We start from the raw sequence: 26,712 nt of genomic DNA, 5'->3' as shown, positions 1-26,712 counted from the left end.
GGAAGACCAACACTGTCGTCTGAAGTTGGAATCATCATCTGTGATATCGCTAATCCGGCCTCGCTTGATGAAATGGCTAAACAGGCAACAGTTGTCCTCAATTGCGTAGGACCAGTAAGTAATCAACCCTTCTTTGTATCAGAACAAACAATCCATTCATTTCTAGCAAAATATTCCAGAGGAATGTAAGGACAGAGGACAGAATTGTTGGTTGAAGGCCTTAACCCCATATGGGGAGTTTTTTCTTCTTGCAAGGAGCAGCTGGAGATGACCAAAGTCTCCTGAGAGAGAGAGTGACAGGCTCTCCATGACGCTATCCTTAGGGCATGTGTGCTGGCTTGTTGATTGGTTACGTCTGTGATTGTCAGAATTTTCTTTCCTTTTTACTATATGCCCCTTCGGTAAACAATGTTTGAGTGTGTATCCCTAGTATATTTTTTATTTATAAATTATATTCTTGTATTACTGGGTAAATATACTTTTTAAATGCACAAAAAGAAGACTAAAAAACGACTCATTTATTGAATAAATATTTATTGATACTTACCACATGTGAAATGCACTATTGTAGGCACGTGGGACACAATGGTGAACCAAACAGAAAATCCCTCGTGGAGATTACGTTCTTGGGGAAGACAGAAAAATAGGATTGTAATAGGAGGTAATGAAAAGTGCCCTGAAGAAAAGTGAAGCTGAGACAGGAGAAAAGGTGTTGGCATATCGGTGTTTTCAGATGGATGGTCAGGGAAGGTTTCTATGAGGAAGTGACATTTGAGCCGAGATATGAATGAAATGAGAGCAAATTGCATGAAACTCTTGAGGGGAGACTGTTCCAGGGACAGCAGGCACAAAGGTCCTGAGGTGCAAGTGTGCTTGACAGGACTGAAGAGTGTTACAGAGGCCAGTGTGGCTGGGCAGGGTAGAGAAACCCGGGAGCTGGGTCATGTGGGGTCGTACGGGCCACGGCCAGGATGTGGATTTTTTTTTCCAGCTGTGACCAAGAGGCGTTGAATGGTTGAAAGGAAGGGCTTCATCTGATTTAAATTTGAAGTTCTTTGGCTTCTGAGTGGAAAAGTAGATAACAAAGAATGAGCAATGGAATGGTCCAAGCACAAGCCCTGGGGTCGTAGTGGTAGAGGTGCTGAGAAGTAGTTAAGTCCAGAGTATATTTTCAAAGGAGAATGGCTTTTGCTGTTGTACTGAGTATGAAAAAGTCATCAAGTCACAGGCCATCAGACTTTTGGCCTGTGTAACAAGGTGAATGTTGGTGACATTTAGTGATCTGAAGAAGTCATCACAGTTGGCAAGATGTTTAAAAATTAAATATCTAAAATATTAATAATTTTTAATTGAGAGAAAAAGGGTTTTTGAATTGCTATTAAATAAAAGTGTTATTGATTTAGATTCATCTCATTCTTAACTAGCTTAGATTCCATCCATGAGGTCCACTGCTCCACTCTGTAATGGACGCCCTCATCTATCTCCCTTGCCTTTTTCTCCTCAGTACTCTGGAAAAATCCCAGCCCTGGTTATTCTCTTTGCCTGCTCTTCACCTGAACATGAGTAACACAGTGTGGCTGGAGAAAAATGTATCCCCCTGCTAACTGGTCACATTTCAAATATGTGTTTACAAACCTCATGTGGTGCTTAGCACCTCTGGCAGCTCTGCTCTATTTCCCTCAGGAATTCTGTCTCCTGCTCTCTGAAGCAGCTCACAACCTTGTTTTCCTTGAACTTTTAGTTTCCCATCTCTCTTTCCTTGTTCTTATCTGATTTTTTTATTTTTCTTTTTTTTTAACTATGAAAATAGAAGCTGGTTAATAACAGAATTTCTTTCTTCATCTTCCTACCACCAGATCTACCTACCTACCTACCTGTCTGCCAATCTGCATCATACCCTGTAGTCTGCCATATCTCTTGTTACAAGGAAAAACTGGTCCTCTTCCTATTGGGCACAGTTTTCAAAGACTTTATTATTGGGGGAACCAGCCCCCAATATTTCAACATAGGTTCTTTTCTGTTTTCCCTAAGTGTCGGCTGGTCTGAGAAATAAGAGAAAGAGTACAAAGAGAGAAATTTTACAGCTGGGCCTCTGGGGGTGACATCACATGTTGGCAGGTTCCATGGTGCCCCTTGAGCCGCAAAACCAGCAAGTTTTTATTAGGGATTTCAAAAGGGGAGGGAGTGTACAAATAGGGAGTGGATCACAGAGGTCACGTGCTTCACAAGGCAACACAATATCACAAGGCAAATGGCAGAGCAAGATCACAAGGCCAGGGCAAAATTAGAATTACTGATGAGGTTCCATGTCCCGCTGGGCACGCATTGTCATTGATAAACATCTTAACAGGAAACAGGGTATGAGAGCAGACAACCAATTTGACTAGAATTTGCCAGGCTGGAATTTCCTGATTCTAGCAAGCCTGAGGGCGCTGCAGGAGACCAGGGCGTATTTCATCCCTTATCTTCAACTGCATAAGACAGACACTCCCAGAGTGGCCATTTTAGAGACCTCTCCCTGGGAATGCATTCCCTTCCCAGGGTTATTCCTTGCTGGGAAAAGAATTCAGTGATATTTCTCCTATTCACTTTCTGCAAGAAGAGAAATATGACTCTGTTCTGCCCAGCCCCACAGGCAGTCAGACCTTATGGTTATCTCCCTTATTCCCTGAAAATCGCTGTTATCCTTTTCGTTTTTTAGGATGCCCAGATTTCATATTGTTCAAAGACACATGTTTTACAAACAATTTGTACGGATAACGCAATCATCACAGGGTCCTAAGGCAACATACATCCTCAGCTTACGAAGATGACGGGATTAAGAGATTAAAGACAGGCATAGGAAATCACAAGAGTATTGATTGGGGAAGTGATAAATGTCCATGAAGTCTTCACAATTTATGTTCAGAGATTGCAGTAAAGACAGGTGTAAGAAATTATAAAAGTATTAATTTGGGGAACTAATAAATGTCCATGAAATCTTCACAGTTTATGTTCTTCTGCCGTGGCTTCAGCTGGTCCCTCCGTTCGGGGTCCCTGACTTCCTGTAACACTTTACGTTTACAGTTACACATTATCTTGTTACGAAATTTCTCCTCTTTACTGGATTATTTCGATCAGCATTTAAATATGTGATATCTCCCATCTTCTGAAAAAAGCTGTTTGATTCCACATACCCTTCCAACTACTCTACTTTTTGTGCCCCCTTTTTAGCAGCCTCCTTGAAAGAATTCTTATGACTCACTATCTCCACTTCTTCACCTCCTACTCTACCTTAAACGCCTCCTATTGGGCTTTTGTTTTCCTCCCTCCTCCAATGAAACCACTCTGCTAAAGTCCCACCCTGTGAAATCCAGTCTTCATCTGAAAGCTTGCAGCATTCGATCCAGCTGACCACTTTCTCCTTTCTTTGCTCGGCTTCTACGTTGTCATCTTCTCGTAGTTTTCCTCCTGTCCACCAGCTTCACCCTGGAAGTCCTCGTCTCCTCCACTGCGTCTTTATCCTCCCCACTCTAAATGCTTGAGGCCTCAGCATTTAAGCTTTAGAACCTCAATAACCTCATTCAGGCATTAGGTTGCAGTAAAGTGAAAATGACTAAATGAATGAAGAGTGGTGCTGAGGCCCCCTCTTTGTGATGGAAATTCTCCCACAACCCCCTCAGGATACCTGCTGTGTCCTGTCTTCAACACATGACCACTTAACATGGCCCAGGGAATGTCTTGTAGTCAGTCCATATAGTAACTGTTAATAGAACGTCATGTTTTTCTTTGTGTTTTTTGTAAACATTAACATGAATAAAAGTTCTGATATTTACTTCCACCCTCAGTGGATCATTCTATGCTTCCCTTGGGGGAAGACTACTTGGGAGACCACTGGGTTAGAAGATGCAGCTTTGAGGGCCAGGCACGGTAGGTCATGCCTGGAATCCCAAAATTTTGGGAGGTCGAGGTGGGCGGATCACTTGAGGTCAGGAGTTTGAGACCAGCCTGGCCAACATGGTGAAACCCTGTCTCTACTAAAAATATAAAAAATTAGCTGGGCATGGTGGTGGGCGCCTATAATTCCAGCTACTCGGGAGGCTGAGGCAAGAGAATCACTTGAACCTGGGAGGCGGAGGTTACAGTGAGCTGAGATTGCGCCATTGTACTCTAGCCTGGGCAACAAGAATGAAACTCCAGCTCAAAAAGAAAAAAGAAGAAGATGGAGCATGGAGAGCAGGATTGCGGTTCTGACCTCTGAGCTAATTGGCCTCACAGGGGAGAAGTGTCTCCCCGAGATGAAGGATTGGTACTCTGACTGTTCACCTGTCTCAGACAAGCACAGGGTACTAAGTGGAGAAAAATCTAGCAAGTTCATAAAATAGGAATAAGTTAGTGAGAAGTCTCAACTCCAGATTACTCAAAGAAGTGGGCCAGATGTGACAAAATGCAGTAAAAGTAAGGAATGGACAGACTGGCAAATAGGAAAATGCGTTTTCTTTCCAGGAGGAACTACGATTATTTTAATAAGCTCATTAATGCTTCACTGCAGCCTGCCAGTACTCGTAGATACACTGCCTAGCTGATGGGCTCACTAGCCGGACATGAGAAGTGAGCCTGTGGCTGTAAGGCAGAGCCTGGAGGAGCTGGGAGTTGGCAGAATGGAGGGAGGATGCTCCAGGTAGTGGAAGCAAGCACACTGGGTGTGAAGAAGCAGCATGCTTGGGGAATTACATGGAATTTAGAACTGCTGGAACATGAGAATTAAGGGGCTGTGGTATGATATGATGCTAAGGACTTTCTGTGACATGCTAAGAAGTTTGGACTTTGTACTCTATACTGTAGGGGTTTTTTTGTTTTTGTCATTTTTATTATACTTTAAATTCTAGGGTACATGTGCACAACATGCAGGCTGGGATTACAGGCATGAGCCACCACACCCAGCCTGCTTCCAGGTTTTAACCTGAGAATTATGTGGGGAGTAATGCCATTAATAATAACAAAAAAGAAGCCATCTGAGTGCCATGTGCCTGGCCCTGTGCTAAGCTCTTTGTATTCTCTTATTTCATCCTCATAACTACCCAGGGAAGTGGGTGTTGTTATTCATCACCATTCTTTGATTGAAGAGGTTGATGCTTAGAGAGGTGAAGTGACTTGCCCAAGATCACACAGCTAGTGGCTGCAGAGCCTGGATGTAAGTCTGGCCTGACTTTAAAGCTCACACTCTAGACCACTCTGCTGTTCAGCCATTTGCTCAGTTTTATCTCAGAGTCTTCCCTCTTTTGAGCACATCAGAAAGATGTTAGAAGTGGGACCCAGGCAGGCCGAACTAGAGGCTATACTTTGTTTTTTATTTTTATTTTTTTGAGATGGGGGTCTCACTTTGTTGCCCAGGCTGGAGTAGAGTGGCACGAACACAGCTCACTGCTGCCTCAACCTCCTGGGCTCAAGTGATCTTCCCGCCTCAGCCCTGCAAGTAGCTGGGACTATAGGCTCGCGCTATCACATCTGGCTAATTTTTGTGTTTTTTGTAGAGACAGGGTTTTGCCCCATTGCCCAGGCTGGTCTCTAGCCCCTGAGCTCAAGTGATTGACTCGCCTTGGCCTCCCAATGTGTTGGGATTACAGACGTGAGCCACTGTGCCTGGCCATGTGTTTATATATATATGCCATATGTATATAGTCCTTATATGTGTAATATATATATATATATATAGAATACGTAGATGGCCTATATATATAGTCCTTAGCATCATATTTTACACACACACACACACACACACACACATTTGTTTTCTTAGAGAGACAGGGTCTCAAAGTAATCCTTCTGCCTCAGCCTCCCAAAGTGCTGAGATTACAGGTTTGAGCCACCACACCTGGCCTAGAGGCTACACATTGAAGCATATGCTAGGAAGTGGAGGAGGAGAAATAGGTTTAGAGAGAGAGATGATGAATTCAGTTTTAGACGTGTTGAAATTGAGGTGCATCAAGACATAAAATACAAATAATATACTGTTTGTATATGATGTTTTAACAGTAAATGAGAAAATCAGGGGGAAGAGAAAATAAAAGGAAAATGTAGGCAAAGTGAAATTAGTTTTATGTGTGACTCATGCTTCATGTCCTGTGCTCTCACTGGTCCTGACCTTTCTAACAGAAAACACAGAGAGGGAAATCCTATCAGTTGCTTAACTCTAGACCTAGAGGTTGGAGGTCACAGCACAGATTTTATTGAAGTTGGGAGAGTAGGTGAGATTTCCTGGAAGAATGTCCGGGGCAGTGATTCTCCATCTTTGAAGTACACAAGAATCACCTGTGAGGCTTATTTACAATGCAAGTTACTGGAGTCTGCCTCAGAAAGCCTGATTCTGGGGGTCTGGAGTGGGACTGAGTGACCAGCATGCGACCCAGGTGATTCTAAAGCAAGTGGACTCATGGCCAACTTGAGAAATTTTGGGGTGAAATAACCAAGAGACAGGCCGAGAAAGCTCCAAATGAGTTTTTAAATGGATGTGTGCAAACCCTAAGGATCAACCAGGATAATCCACTGGGTGCAGAAAGAATATGGAGCGTCAACTTCTGTTTTAATCTCAACTTTAGTTCTATTTAAATATGTTTAAAATATGTGTTTTATTCATTTGCTAGGCAATTTAAGTGATTTATAAGTAAATTCATATCGTTAGTAGGTGATGGATTCCAGGTGTGAACTTGGATCTTACTGCCTTGAAATCCTTTGTTCCATGATACCATACTGCCTCAGAAGTAAAGTTCTTCATTAATTTCATGTGGTTTGTTAATGGGAGGGTAGGAACTCGAATTTCACACACTTCTCCCAGCCCTGTAATTCCAGTGTTATCCGCCATTCTTAGTAAGAGGCGTGAGGTCTTGGAGTTAGGTAAGAGGACAGCCCATCTGACCTATTTGTAAAGGTCGATTGTGTCTTTAAAGTGTCCCTTGTTCCTCGAAGGCTGGAAGAAAGAAATGATTTCCTTCCTCCATTTTTTGCTGCCAGGAATGAATAAAGCAGAGGAGTTTGTGCTTCTAATCTACTTCTTCACAAAGAGAAAGATTTGTCATGCTTCTTTGGAAATGGGTCTGAATTCTGATGTATTAGCTTTTACATATGAAAATTTTTATTTTAATTCCTTGAGTTTGAATAACAGATAATATGGAAATCTAATATCATACAGGCTCAGAATGTCTGCTCTGTTCAGTATCAAACTTACTTTGCAAACTCTCTTCTTCCTGTTTGTTTGTTTTTAATTTTGGCCAATAGTACCACTGGTTCTTGGCTCCCATGTCCAGCCCAGCTAGTCAGGAAATCCAGTCTTTTCCGCCTTTTTAGTATTGTATGTCTCATCTTTAGTATATCATCTGTGCTATAAGTCTTATACTACTATCCTGTTTAAAATTCTCCAGGAAAGCCAAGTAAATTAGAAAGGATAAAGTTGAAACTTGTTAGCATGGCACATGTGTTCCTTCCTGATGTGGCCGTGGCCTGCCTTTTCAGACCCATCTCTTTCCACTTCCTACTCAAGTGAATTTGATTCCTGCTTCAAGTAACAGGAACAGCTCCTCTTTCTTAACCTCTGCATTTACTTTTTCCTGTATCTGGATTTTTCTTTTTCCTGGAAAATTTTTATTTGTTCTTTAGGGTTCAACTCAAGGGAATCACTTGTATGAAACTTTTCCTTTTGTCTTCAGGTAGAGGTAAGCAAACATTGCTCTGTAATTCCATCATGCCTTTATTTATTCACACTGTGAGAGATGTTATTGTGCAGTTATCTTATTTTCTCAATTTATCTTTTTGTTTTTGAGACAGAGTCTCACTCTGTCGCCCAGGCTGGAGTGCAGTGGCGCGATCTTGGCTCACTGTAACCTCCACCTCCCAGGTTCAAACCATTCTCCTGCTTCAGCCTCCCGAGTAGCTGGGATTACAGGTGTGTGCCACCATGCCCGGCTAATTTTTGTATTTTTAGTGGAGATGGGGTTTCACCATGTTGGCCAGGCTGGTCTTGAACTCCTGACCTCAAGTGATCCACCTGCCTCGGCCTCCCAAAGTTCTGGGATTACAGGTGTGAGCCACCGTGCCTGGCCACTTTCTCAATTTATCTTTAGGCTATTTTATTAACAGTTGATTTCTTGATAACTAGGACTGTCTACTTCCAGGATTAGATGGCATTTTATTCATTTAAACTTGTCAAGCAAGAGTAACCTCTTTGTTCTTTTTATTTCCGTAGTATCGATTTTATGGAGAACCTGTAATAAAAGCGTGTATTGAAAATGGAGCCAGTTGTATCGACATCAGTGGAGAACCTCAGGTATAAAAAATGAAAAGGAAAAAACGTAGAATTAACACATAAATTTCTGTTTAATGAAGTGGAAATATTTAGTGCAATTTTGCAGGCATATTTAGAAGCCAATAGCTCCTTTCTAGCGTTCAGAGATGGTATTCGTATAGTATTCCATTGATAGCTCAAAGGAGAGCACTGATGGTAAGGTCTCAGCTTCGGTTTTCTTGAATTTTTTTCCTCCCTACAACATCATTTCTTTTAGGTCCGTGCTTATTATAGCTACTTCATGCTTTAAACTGAATCAATTAAAATAGCAGACTGTGCATAATTCTTAGAATCTCATTTCTGTAACGTTTTCATTTTGAATTCCCTTTTAAAAATGAGGTACCTTTTAAAAATCAGGCTGGGCACGGTGGCTCACACCTGCAATCCCAGCACTTTGGGAGGCCTAGGTGGGCAGATGATGAGGTCAGGAGATCGAGACCATCCTGGCCAACATGGTGAAACCCCATGTTTACTAAAAATACAAAAAATTAGCTGGGCGTGGTGGCGGGCACCTGTCGTCCCAGCTTCTTGGGAGGCTGAGGTGGGAGAATGGCATGAACCCAGGAGGTGGAGCTTACAGTGAGCCGAGATCGCACCAGTGCACTCCAGCCTGGGCCACAGAGCGAGAGCGAGACTGTGTCTCAAAAAAAAAAAAAAAAATCAGTTACCTTTATAACATTACAGAAAAATAAAAGTAAAATTCACTGGTGTGAAATCAACCTAAACATTTTAAATGTTCAGATTTATTGAATGCTTACCATATGCCCAACATTGTGCTAAGTGTTTTATGTAACTTTTTAAAAATATACCTATAGGGTAGTTATCTTCCTCCATTTTTTATAGATGAGGAAATTAAAGCTTAGGAAGCTTAAGTAACCCGTTCAGTAATGCACCTAGTAAGTAGAAGAACTAGATCTTCAATTGAGGTTTGCCTGACCACAGGAAGTTATGTGTTAACAGGCATTAAGCTCCACTACAGCCTTTAAAATGGTAACCTCATGTGTCTCTGTAGTAACTACTGATTATCATCATCAGCGTGCCAATATGATATTAATATGCATTTGCAGTTTATCAATTGGTAAAATACTGGAAAATACTGAGAAAGTGTAAATTACCAAAATTGATTCAAAAAGGAGGAAACAAATTAAAAAAAAAAAAAGGCCAGGCGAGGTGGCTCACGCCTGTTATCCCAGCACTTTGGGAGGCTAGGTGGGAGGATGACTTGAGCTGGTGAGTTAAAAAATTAGCCAGGAGTTGGTAGCCACACCTGTGGTCCCACCTGCTCAGGAGACTGAGACAGGAGGATCACTTGAGCCTGGGAGGTCAAGGCTGCAATGAGCTATGATCACGCCACTGCACTCCAGCCTGGGCAACGTAGTGAGACCCTGTCTCCAAAAAACAAAAACAAAAAACAATTCCCATGTTATTTAAAATAACCCAGAGCATAGAAAATGGTGAAAAGCTTTAAGTCATCTATAAACTATCATAAAAGTAGTATCGAACCCCCCCCTTTTTTTTTTGATACAGGGTCTCTGTCACCCAGGCTGGAGTGCAGTGGTACAATCTTGGCTCACTGTAACCTCTGCCACCTGGGTTCAAGCGATTCTCCTGCCTCAACCTCCTGAGTAGCTGGGGGTACAGGTGCACACCACCACACCTGACTAATTTTTGTAGTTTTAGTAGTGACAGGGTTTCACCATGTTGGCCAGGCTGGTCTTGAACTCCTGGCCTCAAGTGATCCACCTGCATCGGCCTCCCAGAATGCTGGGATTACAGGCATGAGCCACCGCGCCCAACCATAATATCAAAACCTAATAAGGGGTTGGGCACGTTGGCTCGTGCCTGTAATCTCAGCACTCTGGGAAGCCAAAGTGGACGGATCACTTGAGGCCAGGAGTTTGAGGCCAGCCTGGCCAACATGGCGAAACCCCATCTGTACTAAAAATACAAAAATCAGCCAGGCATGGTGGTGCATGTCTGCAATCCCATCTACTCAGAAGGCTGAGGCATGAGAATCACTTGAACCCGGGAGTTGGAGGTTGCAGTGAGCCAAGATTGCGCCACTGCACTCCAGCCTGGGCAACAGGGTGAGATCCTGTCTCAAAACAACAACAACAAACCTAATAAAGAACCAGAGGGCCGGGCGCGGTGGCTCACACCTGTAATCCCAGTGCTTTGGGAGGCCGAGGCGGGCGGATCACGAGGTCAAGAGATCGAGACCATCTTGGCCAACATGGTGAAACCCCGTCTCTACTAAAAATACAAAAGTTAGCTGGGCGTGGTGGCGCACGCCTGTAGTCCCAGCTACTCGGGAGGCTGAGGCAAGAGAATCACTTGAACCTGGGAGGCGGAGGTTGCAATGAGCCAAGATCATGCCACTGCCCTCCAGCCTGGCGACAGAGCGGGACTCGTCTCAAAAAAAAAAAACCCAGAATATATAAAGACCTTTTACAAGTCAATAATAGAAATAAAGACAATGTATTTATTGTCTTTATCCCAGCACTTTGGGAGGCAAATGTAATCCCATCACTTTGGGAGGCCAAGGCAGGTGGATCACCTGAGGTCAGGAGTTTGAGACCAGCCTGACCAACATGGAGAAACCCTGTCTCCACTAAAAATACAAAATTAGCTGGGCGTGATGGCAGGTGCCGTAATCCCAGCTACTCGGGAGGCTGAGGCAGCAGAATCGCTTGAACCCAGGAGGTGGAGGTAGCAGTGAGCCGAGTTTGCACCATTGCACTCCAGCCCGGGCAACAGTGCGAGACTCCGTCTCAAAACAAAACAAAACAAAAAAGGCAGGGGATGAGAAGAGACAAATCTTCTTTGTGGAAGAATTCCAAATAATTTATGTAGCTTCTCCACATTTATGTGCAAGCAGCTGTGTGTGTGACTGTGTTAATGTGTGTGTATGTGTGAGTGTGACTGTGAGTGTGACTGTGTTAGTGTGACTGTTAATGTGTGTGTGTGCATGAGCAAGTGTGTGTATGTGTGTGATTGTGTTCGTGTGTGTGTGTATGTGCATGAATGAGTGTGTGGTGTGTGTTTGTGTCTGTGCATGTGCTTGAACAGGTGTGATTGTGTATGTGTGTCACCCTCAGAGGGAGCATAAATTGACAGTGGAGAAACCTGGTGAACACTGCCTCAGCCAGGTGTTCAAGTCAACATTAACCCTGGTAAATCATGTTGACAGTGCGTAGCACCGATGTGATATGATATGATAAGAATAGCACTTTACCCCTGTGGTCTCTTTCCAAAACCCATAACCCCAGTTTAATAATGAGAAAAGCATGAGATAAATTCCAGTAGAGGGGCACTCTACAAGATGCCTGACCAGTACTCCTCAAGACCATCAAGGTTATCAGAGACAAGAAAAGTGTGAGAAACTGTCGCAGCCAAAAGAAGCCGAAGGAGACCTAACAACCGAATGTAATCCTGGATGGGATCCTGGAGCAGAAAAAGGGGTTCAGTAAAAACTAAGGGAATCAGAATGAACTGTGAACTTTAGTGAATTAAATCATATGTCAGTATTGGTTTATTAATTGTAACCACTGTTCATGTAAAAGATGTTAAAAATAGAGAAAACTAGGTTTCAGGGTACTTGGGAACTCTCTACTATTCAATTTTTCTGTAAATCTTAAACTGTTTTTAAAAAGGAATTTCTAAAACAGGCAGAAGAGCAGAGCAGACATTATTCCCCTGTGCCCTCTGCCATCATCTCCTTTCCTGCTTTCTGTCTGCACATGTGCAGAGCTTTATGTCTGTGACGATGTTCATCTGGGTAATGCTGTTTGGGGTAATTTTTTTTTTTTGCTTTCTATTTTTTATATTTTAATTTTTTATAATAGGCACTACTTTTATATTTAAAAGTCATTCTAAAAAAATTAAGTGTCATAAAGTCAGATGAGCATATCTTCCGTACCACCTGGTGCACAGTAGGCACTGTATTTGCCGAATAAGTGAAAAAATATTTTGACAGTTAATATTTTGCTGCAGAGTCACACTGGTTAGCATTTTCAAAGTTTGATTGCTTTGTTTTTAAAGATAAATTATTTAATACTGGTCTACATCTTTCTGCATAACTCTAATTAAAATTCTTATCCTGGATTTTTTAGTTTCTGGAACTAATGCAATTGAAGTATCATGAGAAAGCTGCAGACAAAGGGGTTTATATCATTGGAAGCAGCGGCTTTGACTCCATTCCGGCAGATCTGGGAGTAATATATACCAGAAATAAAATGAATGGTAATTATTGATCAATAAGCAATAATGGAATTTAACAGTACAGTGCAAAGCCTTCATGTTTGTAACTGTGGTGAACTAAAATCTAGTTGAAAAAAGAAACATAGCCATAAATGGGTAATATTAAAACACACGTTTTGTTTTTAATATAGCTGCACTTTTAATAAAATGCTATTGAGACTATTGTTGAGACATGGATAATACTGTATTTTACAGTGATATATTATTGTCTCAGTATAGTTTGGTTTGGGCTGTAAAATTTCTGGAAAACAACTTTGGCAACCATTATAAATTCAAACTTGCTTTGTTTAGGAATCAGCACATTTTAAAGCATGATTTGTATATTATAGTTAAAAGGTTTTAAATTTTTAACCGTCAAAGCTAGAAAGTATTGAACACAGAATTGGAGACACTTATTTAAGAATGGAGAAAATAATCAATGTTACGATAAAACATTTGAAGTTACTAATGTTTTGCATATTTAAGAGTGTCTGGTTTAGAAAATTACCTGAGCAGGGTGTGGTGGCTTGCACCCATAATCTTAGCTACTTGGGAGGTTGAGGCAGCAGGATCTCTCGAGGCCAAGAGTTCAGGACCAGCCTGGGCAACATAGCAAGACTCGTCTCTAAAAAATAAAAAAAAAATTAGCCAGGTGTGGTGGTGCGCACCTGTAGTCAGTCCCAGCTCCTCAGGAGGCTGAGGTAGGAGGATCACTTGAGCCCAGGAGTTTGAGGCTATAGTAAGCTATGATTGCACCACTGCACTCTAGCCTGGGTTACAGAGTGAGACCTTGTCTCTTAGAAAAAAGCAAAAAACAAACAAACAAAAAAACAAAAAAACTGAAACAGGTAACTTCAGTGCCATATAAAGTGTTCTAGACTTAAAAAATTGGAAAATGTTCCAGCATATATTAAAAAGTTAGCATAACTATGAAACCAAAGTCCAACAAAGATAGCACACACACACACAAACTACAAATCTTGCTTGTGAAATTAGAAGTAAAAAGAAAATACTATATAAAAAATACTATATAAAAAGTAAAAAGAAAATAGTATATAAAATTTTAATAAATCCAGTGCCATTTTAAAAAGTTTTTTAAGAGACAGGATCTTGCTCTGCCATAGCTCACTGTAACCAATGCCTGGGCTCAGGCAGTGCTCCCTCCACAACCTCCTAAGCAGCCAGGACTGCAGGCTTATGCCACCATACCCAATTAATTTTATAAAATTTTTGTAGAGATGGGTTCTCACTATGTTGCCCAAGCTGGTCTTGAACTCCTGGCCTCAGGTGATCCTCCCACCTTGGCCTCGCAGAGTGCTGGGATTACAGATGCGAGCCACCATGCCCAGTTCATCCAGTGGCATTTTAGAAGAACAATATATTGAGACCAATGTTTAGCATTAGGAAGTTATATAATCATATCAAAGGTGAACAGCTATGTGCCCATCTCAAAGAATGATTTGAAAATTGAGAATTCACACCATTTACTGATTTTACATTTTTAGGAATAGAATAGTTTCTCACATAATAAATGTCAGGGCTGGGCACAGTGGCTCACGACTGTAATCCCAGCACTTTGGGAGGCCAAGGCAGATGGATCACCTGAGATCAGGAGTTCGAGACTAGCCTGGCCAACGTGGTGAAACCATGTCTCTACTAAAAATACAAAAAAATTAGCTGGGCGTGGTGGCGGGCACCTGTAATCCCAGCTACTCGGGAGGCTGAGGCAGGAGAATTGCTTGAACCCAGGAGGCGGAGGTTTCAGTGAGCTGAGATCGCGCTGTTGCACTCCAGCCTGGGCGATGGAGACTCCATCTCGAATGAATGAATGAATGAATGAATGAATGTCAGAAGGCAGTAGCTGTATCATACTTAATGAATGGTGAAACACTAGAACCATTCCAATTAAAAAGTGAAATGTGAGTTGAACATCTTCAAAATATTCAGTGTTCCAATCCTTAGACCTAATATGCCTCCATTTATTAAAATAATGCTTTAAAGTCTGTGAAGTTTAGAAGTTTTCTTCATGATAATCCTGTTTCTTGAGGTTGTTCTCTGCTTTTATTTTGAATAAGACTTTTTTTCCTTCATAAGGGAGAAATACTAGTTTAAGGTTTGTTTAAAAATTTTTTTCAGATACTGACACCTAGAAGTCAGCATTTTAGCAAGTACCCCAGCTGATTGTTGATGCAGGTGGTCCACTTTTATTGGATTACTGCTTTAGGTGTTCTGTGTTCTTTCTGCGGATTGGGTTAGATCACAGAGCTGCACACCCAGGCCACATTCTTTTAGTAACCATCAGAATCGCTCTAGTGAGTTATACTTTAATGATCTGTTTTTTATTTTTGTCTGTGGTCGGACTAATGACATTTATCTGGCTGTAGTTCTCTTCTGCTGAACAGCTTTGTTGATGACGTGGTTATTTATTATTTTGCTTGGTGTCAACTTTGTAAGGCCCCATGTTTTAATTTTCTCTTAGAATTAAAACCAGGAACATTGTCTCTTAAGGAATGAATTATTTCATTTATCAGATTTTGAGAATTAGCCAGCCCATTATATTTTTATTTTGCCTCATTGTTCTTGAGAAACTCAATAATTAAATACTTAACCACTATGCCTGTATATTAGTCTTCATGGTTAATATACTTGATGACCCCTTTTTCCTGGCTTGGTTTCCAATTTTTATTTTATACTTATTTTTATTTCATTTTAGTAGTCTTGTTTTGAGTGTTTTATAAGCTGTCACAAAGGGTGTTTTGATAGTTTTTGTGTACATTCATTGTAAGCCACTGTTAATAAGCCTTTTGAAAGCTGTCATATTTTCCAGCAGAATAATTCCCATGGATCTAACTTCTTCCTTCTTTTGACAAGGTGTTGTTCTGTCGCCGAGGCTGGAGTGCAGTGGCGTGATCATGGCTCACTGCAGCCTTGAGTTCCTGGGCTCAAGCAGTCCTCTTACCCCAGCCTCCCTAGTAGGGTGGGTAGTAGTCCCTAGGACTACAGATACATGCCACTGCAGCTGGCTCATTGTTTTAAAAAAATTGGGGGCCGGGCATGGTGGCTCACGCCTGAAATCCCAGCACTTTCAGAGGCCGAGGTGGGCATATCACAAGGTCAGGAAATCGAGACCATCCTGGCCAATATGGTGAAACCCTGTCTCTACTAAAACTACAAAAATTAGCCGGGCGTGGTGGTACGCGCCTGTAATCCCAGCTACTTGGGAGGCTGAGGCACGAGAATCGCTTGATCCCAGGAGGCAGAGGTTGCAGTGAGCCAAGATCGCGCCATTGCACTGCGCTTCAGCCTGGGAGACAGACTCTGTCTCAAAAAAAAAAAAAAAGAAAGTGACCCTCCTGCCTTGACCTCCCAAAATGCTGGGATTATAGGTATGAGCCACCATGCCCAGCCTCATAGATCTGTTTGGTAATTGTGTCCTAAAGAGCCTTCCAGAATTCAAGTGAGCTCAATTGTTGCCTTATTGGGGAAGATTCTTACTGTCATCAGTTTTTAAATACTAGAAAAGATTTTGTCACAGTGAAATGTGAAGTGAACATCTTCAAAATATTCAGTGTTCCAATCCTTAGACCTAATAGAGATAGAGTTTATGCTAGACTACTCTTTCTGATGGTTTACCTGGCCATAGCTACTTCTTAGGTCTGTATACAAAAACATAATAAAACTGTTATCTGTACAGATTTTCTGTGTCAGCTGTAGGCTTAGAAAAGCTAGTCCCTAAGTGAATATGCATTGTTTATTATTACTTACCCCAGATAATTTAGATGTTATTTTATTTTGCTTTTTACCATTCTCCTACTCTTTTAGGTACTTTGACTGCTGTGGAAAGTTTCCTGACTATACATTCAGGACCTGAGGTTGGTTTTTCAGTTTGTCTTGTGTTGTTTCAAGTTAATATTAAAAATATTTTGGAAATGATACATGTGTCTTTTATGTATGTATAATTTTTAATGTGTGAAAGTCACCATGTTCAATTTTTTAAAAGATACATTGCCAAGATTACTTTGACTTGAAATATACTTTATTTTCTTTTTATTTTATTGTATTTTATTTTATTTATTTATTTATTTTTGAGATGGAGTTACGCTCTTGTTGCCCAGGCTGGAGTGCAATGGCGTGATCTCGGCTCACTGTGACCTCTGCCTCCCGGGTTCAAGTGATTCTCCTGCCTCAGCCTCCCAAGTAGCTGGGATTACAGGCATGTACCACCATGCCCGGCTAATTTTTTTGTATTTTTAGTAGAGACGGGGTTTCTCCATGTTGGTCAGGCTGGTCTCGAACTCCTGACCTCAGGTGATCCGCCCACCTCAGCCTCCCAAAGTGCTGGGATTACAGGTGTGAGCCACCATGCCTGGCTATTTTATTTTATTTTTTTGAGACAGAGTCTCACTCTGTTGCCCAGACTGGAGTGCAGTGGTATGATCTTGGCTCACTCAATCTCTGCCTCCCGGATTTAAGTGGTTCTCCTGCCTCAGCCACCTGAGTACCTGGGATTACAGGCATGTGCCGCCACACCTGGCTAATTTTTGTTTTTTTTTCTTTTTCAGTAGAGTTGGTATTTTGCCATGTTGGCCAGGCTGGTCTCGAATTCCTGGCCTCAAGTGATCTGCCCGCCTTGGCCTCCCAAAGTGCTGGGATTACAGGCATGAGCCAGTGCGCCCGGCCCCTAAAATGTAATTTCTTTTAAAAACAGCTGCACAGTTCATTGTATTAGAATGAATTATCATGACCTCAACACTAAAGCGTTTATCACTGGTGCACAGTAGATGTGGTTGCCCAGGAAAATTTTCACCTTAGTGCAAGTCAGCATAGTTTTATCATGCGCCTAACTTAGGTACTGTTGTGACCAAAAAGGTACATGAGGTGAATCTAGTCTTACTGAATCTACAGTCTATTTGGCAACATAAGACATTAACGTTGGGAACGTAAGACAGTTGCATTTCTGGGAAAGGACCATGTTTTATGACAATACTTTTATTGCTGATAGTGCCTAACCCAGTTCTAGGTCTGCACTGTGGCTTCAGAAGTGTTTGTTCTAAATTATATTCATTCAACAAATATTGTATAGTGGCGCAAATGCATATAGTAACTGTGCAAGAGAAAATGACATGTAAATGAATAGAAACCCAGCTTAAACCAACAAAACAAAAAAGAATCTATTGATTCATGTAACCAAATGCCTGCAAGTAAATCATATGGCTGGATCTAGATGTTCAAATGATACTGTCTGAACTCTTTTTTTCCCCTCTTGTTTCTCCCTTTTTGTCTCTTTCTTTTCTTCTACTTTTCTTTGTGTAGGCTCTGAACAGAGCAGGGAAGGTACTGGCATCCCCAAGTATACTTTGTCATAAAGGTTCATGATTTCTTGGGAAGAGCTACCCAGTTTATATGTCAAACAATAGAGAAGATCAGTCATTTTGCTCATTCTTAAGCCAGTCGATGTGACCTGGGGTAATAGAGTGTGAACCCAGAAAATCTGGGACAGGTTTCAGTTAATTAAGAAAGTTAGGCTGGGCACGGTGGCTCACACCTGTAATCCTAGCACTTTGAGGGGTCGAGGCAGGTGGGTCACCTGAGGTCAGGAGTTCGAGACCAGCCTGGCTGTTAGAAATAAATTTTCGTTGCCACAAAAGAAATAGCGCTCGAACATAAATTTTCTCAGCAAGGCAACTTTACTTCTGTAGAAGGGTGCATCTCGCGGATGGAGCAATGGTGAGAGCACACCTGAGCAAGGAGGGGAAGGTGTTCTTATCCCTGACACAGGTAGCCCCTACTGCTGTGTCATTCCCCTGTTGGCTAGGGGAATGACAGTCTAAGCTAATTCCGATTGGCTGTTTTAAAGAGAGGAGGGATACGAGGAAGGACGGTTACAGAACAGGTGGCTCAGGATGACTAAGAACAGAGCAGGTGACCAAGGGTGACTAAGATCAGAGCAGGTGATAGAGGCTAGGACGGGGTTGTTTACTGAAACTAGGGGCAAGGAGACATAAAGAACGAGGATGTTAAACTTAAAGAACAAAGAACAGGGGAGCGGAACATAACTGACACGTTGGTTCTTTGGAGAGGATCTCAGGACTCATTGTACATGAAAATTTACAGGCTGAAACCTTTGAAGAGGAATTTATTCTATCCCACAATTTACCCCCTTTCAATTTTCTTGTTATTTCCTCTTCAAACTTTTTTTAACATGTCTTGGCTTTGCTGCTTGACTTTATCCTCTAAAAGAAAAAGCTGATCTGAATAGGGTGGAGGAGAGCTAAGGGAGGTTTTAGTGCTGCATCTGTAAGTCTTTGACTAGCCCACGGATGCACGGTATGACACAACACCCACCAAGAATGAGTACACCTATTACAGCTGCAAGAGAAGTAAGAATTGAGGCTGAGTTCTTTCCATTTACCAAACCACCTTTCTAGCCACCCCGAGAAAGGGTTATCGGCTCCAGAATGTTAGCTAGTTCATTGGACAAAGTGGTAAGTCTTTGTAAGGCCCTTGTTATGCTCCCAGTGGGGGCAGTGTTGTTTGGGATTAAGGTACAACACTGAGTTTCAATCATAACACAAACACCACCTTTTTTGGCTAATATCATATCTAGGACCATTCTGTTTTCCCAAGCCATCTGGCTAGTGGGCCCCAATTGTTCTGCTGTCCCTTTGACAGAATCCCTGGTGTAATTACTAAACCACTGCTGATTATAATAGATGTAATTTATCCAGTCTTCATTTTTATTAATTGTCACCCATAAAAATATTGACTTAAATCCTGCAGCTATTTGATCTCAGGATTTAAATTCATCTGGTTCTCCTTGTGGAACTCCAGTAGTGTTTAATTCTTCTTTTATGATTTTCTTTTTTATCATGTGGACACTTCTTTTATGATTTTCTTTTTTATCATGTTGACGGAATGCTAGGGTGAAAGGGATGGCCAACTGGACTAGAGCACAAGTGCTGCTCTAATTACTTGCAGAGTACCCAGCAATAGTCCCCCGCAATACCACCACGCACCTGCTCGAGGATCAACAAGGGCAGACTGGTGGGTAAGCTCTGGAAAAGGCTTGGTTTCACTGCACCCTGTTAAGTCTCCAAGGAATGCTAACTTTTCCCTCTGCCGTGAAAGGCACGAGGTGAAGTTAGTATCAGGGGCTGGAGGCCGGATGGCCCTCGGGGGCTGACCCACAGGGCTCTTGACCTCAGGGAACAGCAGTGAAAGAGTCTTGCATGACTCATTGCCCTAGCCTGTGGGGTTCTGGAAGAGAGCTACCACACAGCTCATGCCCGGTTGTGAGAGGACCACCCAAGTGGAAAGGGGACAATTTGGTTAATCTGGCCTGTCTGTTGCACAAGCATAACAGTGGCTTTTGTTTAGCGTGCAAACGGTATTTAATCCATTCCGGCCAAGCATTTGCATCCAGATACCCTGTTTCAATTACTATAGTTTGTTTTAAATCTTTAACCTCTACAACAGCTACTTAGGTTTTATCATTGAGTGTATAACGAGAGAAGGTTTGGTTAGTGGAGAACTTAGAAGAGGGAGAAGGGGGTGTAGGATGTGAGGAGGCAATGAAGCACATTTCAAAGGATCCTATGGGGTCCTTCCCTGAGACTTCTGCTCCTACACCGTAGAAACAGCCTAATGAAGGGGAAGAACTCTGGGGAGCAGCAGTGGCCATCTGTGCTGGATTACATCAGTTCAGCTGACCATGGGGAGGGGAATCTCCTTTAGTAAAATGAATATATGGTTTTAAGAAGCTGCAAGTACTAGTTGGGGCCATCCATCCTTGCTCTTTGGTGTTTTATAGAGCATTGGACCAATTTTGGCAGAGAAGGTCTGCTCTAGGAGGACAAGATTCCCAGTTCATACTGGACTCTTCGTCAAAGTCCTCCCAAACTAACTTATCTCAGTTAACAGATTTCCAGTCTGAGGAGAGCTAGGAAGGATAAAGATACTTTTCTGAAGTGGAGAGTTGCCTCTGGTTTGACAAAGCTTCACAGGGCATCAGAAGGCAAGTGTCAAAAGTAATGGTTTGGGATGAACTTGACCTAGTTACACTAATAACGAGAGGACTAGCAATAGAAGGGGAAAAGAAAGAGATGCAACATAAGAGGTTCAAACCTGTTTTCGCTTTAGCTTGGTTGGAGTTGGCCCTGGAATAGCTGTCCATGATTCTGGAGGGGGTGGTGCTCTTTTGACCCAGGTGTGATGAGTCCATCCTCTTTATGCTGTTCGAACCACGGTCTTGGTGCTTAGAATCACTAGGTAGGGTCCTTCCCAAGCCGGTTCGAGTTTTCCTTCCCTTCAGCTTTTGACAAGCACATGGTCCTCATGCTGATGTTGGTGTACTGGAAACTCTAGGGGTGGTACCTGTGCTAAAAGACCTGTAGTTCTGAGGGACGAGAAAGTGGAAGATAAACCAAACATATAATTTCTGAGGAACTGATATTTTGTTTTGACCGTGGGAATGTCAGCAGTGGAGTGCAAACAGGGCAACCTATTTACAACTTACAAAGTCCCCTTGCACTTTGTAAGGGGATAAGCCAACATCTTTCCGAGGGGGCAGTTTGGATTCTCAGCAGGGCAATGGGATGGCAGCTAGTCCATGGCACCCGAGTCTCTAAGACTTATTTGGTTATGTGGCTTTTTTAGAGTTTGGTTCATTCTTTCCACTCTTCCTGATGAAGGCGGGTGCCAGGGAGTATGATATTCCCACGTTATATCTAGTACCTGGGCTAATTTCTTAATGACATGTACAGTGAAATGAGTCCTATTATCTGAATCAATGCTTTCTATTAATCTAAACCTGGGTATAATATTTTCAACTAATGCCTTGACTACATTACTAGCGGTTGTACTTGAAAAGGGAATAGTTTCTACCCAACGAGTAAGGTGATCTATTATTACTAATAAATACTTTAAACGACCAATTGGAGGCATCTCTGTGTAATGAATCTGGATACTTTGGAATGGCCTTAAGCCTGGACTCCTTCCCCCAAGGGGTAATCTTTTTATAGTTTGTTTATTGGTTTTCTTACATACTGAGCAACTGTCTGTAACCCGTTTGGCCAGGGTATAAATTCCTGTGCACCCATAAACTCTGAGGACTGCATCACACATGGCTTGGGGCCCCCAGTGGGTCCCTTGACGCAGCTGGAACAACATTTCTCTCATAAGCGGTTTGGATAACATTTCTCTCTGGTCTGGCAATATCCATTTTCCTTCAGAATTCTCTTTAGCACCTATTTTTATTAATTTTTTAGACCAAAGAAACCCAAATGCCATTTTATATTTGACAATTACCAGATCAGCTAAATGTCACCTATTAGTGTGCTATTAATGTTAAACTCAATTTTAATAAAACCTTTTAGACATATTTATCCAATTTTAATGTCTGACCATAAGTTAAGATTTTTATAGACTCTTTTTAACCCTTTATAATTTTTGTTAAAGAACAGGTTAGTACTTTAAGAAAAACCTGTTGTGCTTTTATTTTAATGTCCAGTTTACAGAAACTTTAGCCAATATGTTTACACACAGAATTTCCTTTACAATTAACTTTTCAAACCTTGCTTAAACCTTCAAAACAATTTTTAACCTTTTAATGTAGGTAAAAATCCACATTCTTATGCCTCCTTAAAATCCTTTTACCAAAAGTATATTTTACTTTCCTTACACACCTTGCACATAAACTGTTTCTTCAACAGTTTTACATTCAGGAGGCCTAATTACTTTTAAATTATACAACATTTCTGCATAAATTCCCTTTTATAACATTTTTCACGACTTTCACAGACAATCTTTGACATGCCTTAACTTTCTGACTTGTTGTAAATATCCCTTTCTTTAAACAACCAATTAATTTACTTTAGGACAAGAATTTACCATGTAAGATTCTTTTTACATAAATTCTCCTTTTTTTTTTTTTTTTTAAGATGGAGTCTTGCTCTGTCACCCACGCTGGAGTGCAGTGGCACGATCTCGGCTCACTGCAAGCTCCGCCTCCCGGGTTCACGCCATTCTCCTGCCTCAGCCTCCCAAGTAGCTGGGACTACAGGTGCCCGCTACCATGCCCGGCTAATTTTTTTTTTTTTTTTTTTAGTAGAGACAGGATTTCACCGTGTTAGCCAGGATGGTCTCGATCTCCTGACCTCATGATCCACCCGCCTCGGCCTTCCAAGGTGCTGGGACTACAGGCATGAGACCCCGCGCCCAGCTAATTCTCCTTTTTTTTTAATGTCAAAGATGATAACCATTCTTTTCCAAAGCAAACTTCCTTCATGTCTGTGGACTAGACTGCCTAAGGCCACAAGATTAGAAGTTAGGATAATACATGTTAGACTGTTAACTTTTAGCAAACTACTTTTGTTGAAAACCTTGTAAGTTTGGGATTTTAATTATGTGCTAGGTGTAGAGCCTAGGACCTAGACAGAAGTGCAGATAAGGTCTGGCTTCTTCTAGCATTTAACTCCATGTGTCCTAGGTTTTCCCTAGCTGCAAAGCAGGCCAGTTGTACAGCTAAGAAATGGTCGCCTGTTTGGCTATCTGATTAATAGCTCTAAGTTCTTGCACTAACCAGCGTGACCCATCTGGCTTCTTTACAGGCAGAATTGGAGTGTTACAGGGAGACATACAGGGTTTAAGCAGCCCATCACGGAGAAGACCTTCCATTATCAACTATGGGTTTTAAATTTACCCTCGCTTTTAAAGGAATAGGGTATTGCTTTCTCTTTTCTACTTCCCCAGGGGTTTTTAATTTTTTTAATTTAACACGAATCGGAGGAATCTGTAACTTTCGTCGATTCCCGTCTTTTGACCATACCTTGGGATGAATGTGTTCTTTGTCTGCAGTGGGGAGCAAGTTTAGGGAGGGGAGGAATTTTCCCTAATCAATATAGAGGCCTAAGCCAAATTTTAGCACTAAATCTCTCTCTGATAAGTTTGTTCCTGCCTCTGGAATTAACAGAAATTTAATATGAGCTGATTTGCTTTTATATATGACTTTTGTTCTTTTTCCCATTTGGGACATTCTCTTTTGAAGTGACCTATTTTTAATTTGAAACATTTGTTTTGTCCTCTTTCTCTCCCTTTGCCTCTCCCTCTTTGTCTCTGTCTCTCTCTTTCTCTGCCTCTCTGTCTCTTTCTCTCTCTGACTCTCTATCTCTTTCTCTCTCTGTTTGACTCCCTCTTTGTGTCTCTGTCTCTTTCTCTCTCTGTTTGACTCCCTCTTTGCGTCTCTGTCTCTTTCTCTCTCTCTCTGCCTTTGTGTCTCTCTCTCTTTGACTCTCTGTCTCTCTCCTTGATTCCTTCTGTTCCCTCTGTCAGTCTTTCTCCTCTAGGATTTTTTTTCTCTACCTTTGAGTCTCCTGGCTTTACTCTTTCATCCTCTTTATATTGCCTGGAGAGTGGGGGTCTAGGTTCTTTACAGGTTCTGGCCCCCTGGGTACTTTGTTGTATGGTAGACAGCAGAATTTTTGCTTTCTGCTTTTTTCTTCATCTCTTCTTACATATACTTTTTGGGCTTCTCTTAGAAGCTCTTCTGTAGGTTTATCTTTCCAGTTCTCTATCTTTTGTAATTTCTTGTTAATATCTGGCCAACTGTTAGTGACAAAATGCAGTTTTAACATCCCCTGCCCAAGAGGATCCTCGAGACCTAGACCAGCATATTTTCTCATTTGTTCCTTTAATCTACAAAATTGTATAGGTGCTTTATCTTTCCCTTGCTGTACATAAAATGTTTGGGTAAGATTCTGCAATACTGATTCTTTAATCCCCTTTATTATCAATTCCCTAAGGTCCTCATATTTTCTTGAGGGGCTGCGTTGTTATTGTCCCACCTGAGGTTTTAGGCGGGAATTTTTTTTTTTTTTTAATACTTTAAGTTTTAGGGTACCTGTGCACAATGTGCAGGTTAGTTACATATGTATACATGTGCCATGCTGGTGTGCTGCACCCACCAACTCATCATCTAGCATTAGGTATATCTCCCAATGCTATCCCTCCCCCCTCCCCCCACCCCACAACAGTCCCCAGAGTGTGATGTTCCCCTTCCTGTGTCCATGTGTTCTCATTGTTCAGTTCCCACCTATGAGTGAGAATATGCGGTGTTTGGTTTTTTGTTCTTGCGATAGTTTACTGAGAATGATGATTTCCAATTTCATCCATGTCCCTACAAAGGACATGAACTCATCATTTTTTATGGCTGCATAGTATTCCATGGTGTATATGTGCCACATTTTCTTAATCCAGTCTATCATTGTTGGACATTTGGGTTGGTTCCAAGTCTTTGCTATTGTGAATAGTGCCGCAATAAACATACGTGTGCTTGTGTCTTTACAGCAGCATGATTTATAGTTGGGCAGGAAATTTTTGATCCGCTGTAGGAACGTTTTGGCCAGAAGGGTGTTCACGTTCCAAGGCTCCCATAGCAGTTCTACAGATCATGGCTCTTTCTTCCCCCGAGAAGAGGGGAAAGGAAAGTTCTGAATATCGTTTTTACGTTGCTCTGTCTCACGTTGAGGTCCTTTTAGGGAAGAGTACTTAGGCTTATAGTGAGTGGGCTCCTGGGAAAATTCCCAGGAGGCAGGGTTATAAGGAGGGGGACAATGGGGATAGGAGAAGGGTCTGGGACAGCAGCTGCTTTTTCTTGGTTTTGGTCCTTTCATTATCCTTCTAGTATTTTAACATGAGACCTAGGGGGCTCTCAAGGGGAATATCCTTGTTATCTTTGTCCTTCTTGGTCCCTGTCTTGCTTGGGGTATTTCCCATATTGGGTCCTGGTTAGGCCCAGTCTCTCATCTTAGAGATGTCTCGCCTATCCTTTAGCCCCACCTGCTGGAGGCTCCTTTCGTTCACACACACTTTCAACCCCCGCAGAACATCCCAACCACCAAGGAAATACTTGGCTGCTCCTGTGACGTTTCTTACCTTGGTCTGTGCACAGAGTTACCTGGTCGCTGCAGTATGTGATGATCCCTTTCCCCAGGTCGCCACCCAGTTTCTTTCCGCGTTGCTGAGCGTCTGGGTTTATTTGCACACCTGGTGGATCTTGATTCCTTACCCCTGAGGCCACTGCAACAAGGCAGCGGGGCATGCCTCCTCACGGGAGAGGACCGGACCCTTCCCCAAAGGAGAATGGGAATCCTGGGCTGGCCCCCAAATTTGTTAGAAATAAATTTTCAGTGCCGCAAAAGAAATAGCACTCAAACATAAATTTCTTCAGCAAGGCTGTAGCAGGACAAGCCGCAGACAAAACCCCTCAGACACCAAGTTAAAGAAGGAAGGGCTTTATTCGGCTGGGAGCTTCGGCAAGACTCACGTCTCCAGCAGCTGAGCTCCCCGAGTGAGCAATTCTTGTCCCTTTTAAGGGCTCACAACTCTAAGGGGGTCCGAGTGAGAGGGTCGTGATCCATTGAGCAAGCAGGGGGTACGTGACTGGGGGCTGCATACTCCAGTAATTAGAACAGAACAGAACAGGACAGGGATCTTCACAGTACTTTTTTTATGCAAATAACCGATTAGGTCAGGGTCAATCTTTAACCACCAGGCTCAGGGCGTGGCATCGGGCTGTCTGCTTGTGGATTTCATTTCTGCCTTTTAGTTTTTCTTCTTTCTTTGGAGGCAGAAATTGGGCATAAGACAATATGAGAGGTGGTCTCCTCCCTCAAGGCAACTTTACTTCTGTGGAAGAATGTGTCTCGTGGATGGAGCAATGGCGACAATACACCTGAACAAGGGAGGGTAAGGGGTTCTTATCCCTGACACAGGCAGCCCCTACTGCTGTGTCGTTCCCCTGTTGGCTAGGGTTGGACTGCACAGTCTAAGCTAATTCCAATTGGCTATTTTAAAGAGAGCAGGGGTACCAGCCAGAGTGATGGGGTGAGTAGCTTGGCAGGGAGGATGGTTACAGAACAGGTGACTCAGGATGACTAAAAACGGAGCAGATGACCAAGGATGACTAAAGTCCGAGCAGGTGACCAAGGGTGACTAAGGTCAGAGCAGGTGACCAGGAGTGACTAAGGTCAGAGCAGGTGATAGAGGCTAGGAGGGGGTTGTTTACTGAAACTAGGGGCAAGGAGACCTAAAGAACAAGGAAGTTAAACTTTTAAAATAAAGAACAAAGAACAGGGGAGCACAACGTACTGATACATTGG

At 42.2% G+C, this 26,712-nt stretch overlaps 1 protein-coding gene across 1 annotated transcript in view; it reads left to right on the top strand.

The window, feature by feature from the left end:
• The window catches only part of SCCPDH (saccharopine dehydrogenase (putative)), a 55,370-nt gene that overhangs the window by 2,995 nt on the left and 25,663 nt on the right, over positions 1-26,712 (top strand). Inside the window, exons 2-5 of the mRNA XM_054482059.2 lie at positions 2-114; positions 8,219-8,299; positions 12,430-12,559; positions 16,379-16,428. Coding sequence (XP_054338034.1) covers positions 2-114; positions 8,219-8,299; positions 12,430-12,559; positions 16,379-16,428 — 374 coding nt within the window. The remainder of the gene's footprint in view (position 1; positions 115-8,218; positions 8,300-12,429; positions 12,560-16,378; positions 16,429-26,712) is intronic.

Source organism: Pongo pygmaeus, chromosome 1, assembly GCF_028885625.2.
Source record: "Pongo pygmaeus isolate AG05252 chromosome 1, NHGRI_mPonPyg2-v2.0_pri, whole genome shotgun sequence".
Classification (NCBI taxonomy): Eukaryota; Metazoa; Chordata; class Mammalia; order Primates; family Hominidae; genus Pongo; species Pongo pygmaeus.
The sequence above is the reverse complement of the archived record's forward strand: the minus strand, read 5'-3'. Positions and strand labels throughout refer to the sequence as shown.